This window comes from Ahaetulla prasina, chromosome 1 (assembly GCF_028640845.1).
Source record: "Ahaetulla prasina isolate Xishuangbanna chromosome 1, ASM2864084v1, whole genome shotgun sequence".
Taxonomy (NCBI): Eukaryota; Metazoa; Chordata; class Lepidosauria; order Squamata; family Colubridae; genus Ahaetulla; species Ahaetulla prasina.
The window spans coordinates 9,534,489-9,541,053 of record NC_080539.1 but is presented as its reverse complement, the minus strand read 5'-3'; the positions used below and the strand labels follow the sequence as shown (position 1 = coordinate 9,541,053).

The 6,565-nt window shown below is 42.8% G+C and overlaps 1 protein-coding gene across 1 annotated transcript; it reads right to left on the bottom strand.

Annotated features, from left to right (window-relative positions):
• Nucleotides 1-282: 282 nt before the first annotated feature.
• Nucleotides 283-1,251, bottom strand: LOC131188547 (lysophosphatidic acid receptor 3-like). The gene has a single exon (XM_058163858.1). It carries the CDS (start codon nucleotides 1,249-1,251, stop codon nucleotides 283-285), a length of 969 nt encoding a protein of 322 aa, XP_058019841.1.
• Nucleotides 1,252-6,565: the final 5,314 nt, after the last annotated feature.

Here is a 6,565-nt window from a genome sequence, read left to right as displayed (position 1 = left end):
CCTAATGCTGGGAAAGATTGAGGGCAAAAGAAGAAGGGGACGGCAGAGAACGAGGTGGCTGGATGGAGTCACTGAAGCAGGAGGCATGAATTTAAATGGACTCCAGAGGATGGTAGAGGACAGGAAGGCCTGGAGGAATGTTGTCCATGGGGTCGCGATGGGTCGGACACGACTTCGCAACTAACAACAAGAAGACATGTAAAGGACAGCACCGTCCATCATACCAGCTGTCGATCATTCACAAGAGGCGGAAATTCACAGGTCCGAAGATTCCCCCAAAAATCAGGTCTGTCCAATGACTTGTACTTCAATGCGGTTGCTGGAAGGAAGTTTCAGAAACCTGAATCTGTGCCCCAACTTCTTCATATTCAGAGAGTATATGATGGGATCTCCTAGTGAGTTAATGGTGATCATCATTGCCGTGAGGTTTCTGAAGATATAGATCGCTCGAGAATGCTCGTTGGGGCATTGTTGAGTGGCTGAATCAAACACAACCCCGGCGAAGAAAGGAGCATAGGAAAACAAAGCCAAAACCCAAATCAACACACTGGTTCTCGCAACCTGGACTTCAGCTAGGCGGTAGGTAGCGTGGCACTGCCCTAGAGTTTCCATACTTCCTTTGTGTTTCCTCAAAAAGATGATGATGTTTAGATAAGTGAAGAGCGGTAGAACTAACACTACTAGGCAGTGAGGAATAGTGATGAAGGTGAGATAGTCCATGCACAACGGACTGTACAGAGCGGAGATCTTATCCTTCTCCAAGCAGTTCCACCCCATTAGAGGCATGAAACCCAAGGAGAAGGCGCACACCCAAATACCCAAGGTGGTACTCAATATCTGGTTCCTGGTGATTCTGCATCTCATCCTTAGGCTTCTGGATACAGCCAGGTAGCGTTCGATCCCAATGATGACTAGGTTATAAATGGTGGCCAGGATCGACATGGCGTAGAAGGCGTAAGCTCTGAGGAGTTCCTTGGAGCCCACGATGGTGCTTTGAGGGTCCGTGATGAACAGCATGGCGATCCAGAAACCCGAAGAGCCGCAGAGGAAGTCAGAGACGGCCAAGTTGCAGAACAGGATGAAGATGGGTTTGTGAAACTCCTTGGAGAACACCACCCCAAGGACCACGCCTGAGTTGAAGACGGCGGAGATGAAGGTGATGAGAAGTTGAGGGATGCCCAAGGCTAACACCAGGTGGCGGTTCCATATGGGCACGGTGACGTTGTTTAAACAATCGTGCTTTCGGATCATGAGGATCGGCCCCGAATCTCAGGCAACTATCAACGCTAAGATGCTGAAGATCAGAGGCAAGACGTCAGGATGGAAGGCTGAAGCCAAGATCCCAGGTCAAAGGCGAGATCAGGAAGGGTGCAGATTATTATTCACACACTTTCTGGATCTTGGAAGGAAACCTTTTTTTTTTTTTTTGGATTGAAGGGCTGAGATCCTTACTGCCACTGAAGATATTCTAAATCATGGACTCTTGTAGATCGTATGAGGCCACCACTCGCCCAGCTACAGATGTAGATAAAGATTTGAAGGTTCTCCAAAGCACCAAAAAGCAAGCAAAGAAGCAATGGGTGGAAGATCATTAAAGAGCGATTCGACCTGGAAATAAGGGGTAAAAATAATCCTGACCAGTTAGAACAATTAATCAGTGGAACGGCTTGCTTCCAGAAATTGCAGGTGCTTCGTCACTAGAGGTTTCCTAGAAGAGATTGAACTGCCATTTGTCCAGACTGGTCTAAGCATGGGGTTGGACTAGAAGACCTCCAAAGTTCCCTTCCAACCCAATGATTCTATGGTCTATCTCTGGTGCAGTTACTCTCTTTTTCTTCTCCTATTCTGCAGCTCGGGGCTGGCATTGGGTACGAAGACCTCCTGTTTTGCTGATCCATGGGGAGAAGACTCAACAGTATGCATTCCTGTTTTCCTCCTTTCACCCAAACCACGAGTTAAATGTTAACTCCCAGAAATCTAATCAGGAAGGCTATCAGCCTCTCACTCCAAGGTTGCCAGGTGGATCTCACGTAGCAAAGGTATCCAATAAATTCTAGCTAATCTCTCTGTCCAGCCGGGCTGCCTACGCTGGAATGACATTCATTAAAGGATAAATATTGCTGATGAAAAGCAAACAGAGATATTTCCATTCCTTCCATACATCAGCGTTCACCAAGCTGTTGTGCTTTAGATCAAAGGTGTCCAAGCTTGACGACTTGAAGACTTGACGATGGGGCTGGGGATATTCTGGGAATTGAAATCCACAGGTCTTAAAGTTGCCGAGGTTGGGCACGATTTGCTCTCAACTGAGTTATCACAGTCAATGATGGTTGTTGGGGAATTATCTAAAATATCTACAATGTGCTAAATAGAATCTGGCCAATATTGGGAGTAAGAGTTGTAGCCCTTTGGAAAGGTCAACTGAACTCAACAGGTTTTTAAGATGATGTTGGATAATCATTTGTCTGAAATGGTATAGGGTTTCCTGCCTAAGCAGGGGGTTGGACTAGAAGACCTCTAAGGTCCCTTCCAACTCTGTTATTCTATTCTATTCTATTCTATTCTATTCTATTCTATTTTCTCTTCTCTTCTCTTCTCTTCTCTTCTCTTCTCTTCTCTTCTCTTCTCTTCTCTTCTCTTCTCCTCTCCTCTCCTCTCCTCTCCTCTCCTCTAATTATTCTATTCTATTCTATTCTATTCTATTCTATTCTATTCTATTCTATTCTATTCTTTCTTCTCCTCTTCTATTTTGTCTTCTATTTTCTCTTCTCTTCTCTTCTCTTCTCCTCTCCTCTCCTTTCCTCTCTTCTCCTCTCCTCTCCTCTCCTCTCCTCTCCTCTCCTCTCCTCTAATTCTATTCTATTCTATTCTATTCTATTCTATTCTATTCTATTCTATTCTATTCTTTCTTCTCTTCTATTTTCTCTTCTCTTCTATTTTCTCTTCTTCTCTCTCCTCCTCTCCTCTCCTCTCTCCTCTAATTATTCTATTCTATTCTATTCTATTCTATTCTATTCTATTCTATTCTATTCTATTCTTTCTTCTCCTCTTCTATTTTGTCTTCTATTTTCTCTCTCTTCTCTCTCCTCCTCTCCTTTCCTCTCTCTCTCCTCCTCTCCTCTCCTCTCCTCTCCTCTCCTCTAATTCTATTCTATTCTATTCTATTCTATTCTATTCTATTCTATTCTATTCTTTCTTCTCTTCTATTTTCTCTTCTCTTCTATTTTCTCTTCTCTTCTCTTCTCTTCTAATTCTCTTCTATTCTTCTAAAGAACGTGAGTCCCAAGGGTGCTTTTTTAAAGAGGTAACTGAACTTTCTTGGGTTTTTTTAAAAGGTGTTTCGCTTCTCATCCAAGAAGCTCCTTTATTCCGAGAAGCTTCTGAAGAGTTGAAGAAGCTTCTTGGATGAGAAGTGAAATGCCTTCAAAGAAAAACAAGGAAGTCCAGTTGCCCCTTGAAAAAAAAGCACCTCTAGGACAACCATGACCTGGATGACTGAGAATCTCCATAGACACTCACGTGAGCAAGATTGATACTTTATTTTAATTGTTTAATGTCTTAATAAAAATCTAAATGGTTGCTCAAGAAAACAAAAACAAAGACAAAACTCAAAAGACCACTGGGTCTTTTTCTGCCATCAGTTTTCTATATTTCTATGTTCCTATCTCACAAGTTCGGTTCTGCAACCCAACAAGAAAGACACAGACTTCAGAGGATAATTAGAACTGCAGAAAAAATAATTGCTACCAACCTACCTTCCATTGAGGACGTGTATACTGCACGAATCAAGAAGAGGGACGTGAAAATATTTACAGACCCCTCGCATCCTGGACATAAACTGTTTCAACTCCTATCCTCAAAACAACACTATAGAGCACTGCACACCAGAACAACTAGACACAAGAACAGTTTTTCCCCCGAAAGCCATCATTCTGCTAAACAAATAATTCCCTCAACACTGTCAAACTATTTACTAAATCTGCACTACTATTAATCTTCTCATAGTTCCCATCACCCATCTCTTTCCACTTATGACTGTATGACTGTAACTTTGTTGCTGGCAATCCTTATGATTTATATTGATATTGACCATCAATTGTGTTGTAAATGTTGTACCTTGATGAACGTATCTTTTCTTTTATGTACGCTGAGAGCATATGCACCAAGACAAATTCCTTGTGTGTCCAATCACACTTGGCCAATAAAATTCTATTCTATTCTATTCTATAACAATCCAATAAAAGATCATGGATGTATTCGCCCAGCAGGTGGCACCACCTAGTTAATTTTGGCTGATCTCAGAAAGTTGAGTGAGATCTGATAGACATTTGGATGAGACACCACTAGGAAATCCCCAGCTCTATCAACCTAGCTGGGAAGTCAGCAGTGACCAATCACTACGAAAAAAATTACAGGGATGAATCCAATAATTTTTTAGAACTCAAACTCCACTAAGAAGTCTTTTCCTTATTAAAGTACAAGTCATCCCTGACCTACGACTACAATAGATCACTGCAGCACTCCCAAAAACTGCCTGCCTCCTTTTTCCCCACCCCCCATCTCTCTGTCTGTCTCTCTCTCTGTGTCTCTTTCATTTGATTTTATTGGTTTTTCAAAATATAAAATACAAAGAAAAATAAAAAAGTAGTGGAAAACTAAGAGGAGGAGGGAAAAGAAAAGAAAGGGGCCTCTGGTGGCTCAGACTGCTAAGACAATCTGTTATTAACAGCAGCTGCTTGCAATTTCTGCAGGTTCAAGTCCCACCAGGCCCAAGGTTGACTCAGCCTTCCATCCTTTATAAGGTAGGTAAAATGAGGACCCAGATTGTTGTGGGCAATAAGTTGACTTTGCATATAATATACAAATGGATGAAGACTATTGCTTGACATAGTGTAAGCCGCCCTGAGTCTTCGGAGAAGGGCGGGATATAAATGCAAATAAATAAAAAAAAATAGTATAAAGAGACAAAAGAAAAGAAAAAAGCACCAACTTCCGACTCTCTTTAGCACAGTAGAAAATAACATTACAACCACAATTTTTTGCTTTTACATAACAGTATGTACATAACAATAAGCCTAGTAAGTTAACAAAAACAACATCAAAGGTTCTTTTTTTTTTTCATCGCAAGCACAAAATCCAGAAGCAATTTCAGAACAAAAACAAAAGTTAGATATATTGTCTTCTTTGGATAAAAGAATCGATTTAACCATCTCGTTTAGCATTTATTTCTACAGATTTTGAGTCTCTGGGGAAATCGCTTTCTGCCAGCTCAAGCTGTTCATCCATCAAATTGAGCAATGCCTTTTTCAGCTTTCTACAATGGCAGCCTTTCAGATACACTGGGATTTCAACTCCTAGTACCTGCAGAGTAACTTGTTGTTGTTAGTTGCGAAGTGGTGTCCGACCCATCGCGACCCCATGGACAACATTCCTCCAGGCCTTCCTGTCCTCTACCATCCTCCGGAGTCCATTTAAGCTCACACCGACTGCTTCAGTGACTCCATCCAGCCACCTCGTTCTCTGTCATCCCATTCTTCTTTTGCCCTCAACCTTTCCCAGCATTAGGCTCTTCTCCAGTGAGTCCTTCTTTCTCATTAGGTGGCCAAAGTATTTCAGTTTCATCTTCAGGATCTGGCCTTCTAAAGAGCAGTCAGGGTTGATCTCCTCTAGAACTGACTTGTTTGTTCGCCTTGCAGTCCAAGGGACTCGCAGGAGTCTTCTCCAGCACCAGAGTTCAAAGGCCTCAATTCTTTGGCGCTCAGCCTTTCTTATGGTCCAACCTTCACAGTCATACATTGCAACTGGGAAAACCATCGCCTTGACTATATGCACTTTTGTAGGCAGGGGGTTGTCTTTGCTTTTTAGTACGCTGTCTAGATTTGCCATAGCTTTCCTCCCCAGAAGCAAGCGTCTTTTAATTTCTTGGCTGCAGTTTTCATCTGCGGTGATCTTGGAGCCCAGGAAAATAAAATCTGTCACTACCTCCATTTCTTCACCATCTATCTGCCAGGAATTGAAAGGGACGGATGCCATGATTTTAGTTTTCTTAATGTTGAGTTTCAAGCCAACTTTTGCACTCTCCTCCTTCACCCGCATCAAGAGACTCTTTAGTTCCTCTTCGCTTTCTGCCATTGGAGTGGTATCATCTGCATATCTGAGGTTGTTGATATTTCTTCTGGAAATTTCAGAGTAACTATGGAGTGGTTAAGGCCAAAAGATTCACTCCATTGGGGGGCCTTAACGGGAGAAATCAGGGGTGAAAGCCAGCAAGTTCTGACAGGTTCTGGAGAACCGGTAGCGGAAATTTTGAGTAGTTTGGAGAACCGGCAAATACCACCTCTGGCTGGCTCTAGAGTGGGGTGGGAATGGGGATTTTGCAATATCCTTCCCCCAGGAGTGGGGAGGGAATGGAGATTTTGCAGTATCCTTCCCCTGCCACGCCCACCAAGCCACGCCCACCAAGCCACGCCCACCAAGCCACGCCCACAGAACCGGTAGTAAAAAAAATTGGATTTCACCACTGGGAGAAATGAATGCTGGAAATATGACTGAAGATTAGGTTAGG

What these genes read in the sequence shown, in the direction of transcription:
- LOC131188547 (XM_058163858.1), bottom strand. Translation starts at nt 1,251, where the DNA reads ATGATCCGAAAGCACGATTGTTTAAACAACGTCACCGTGCCCATATGG.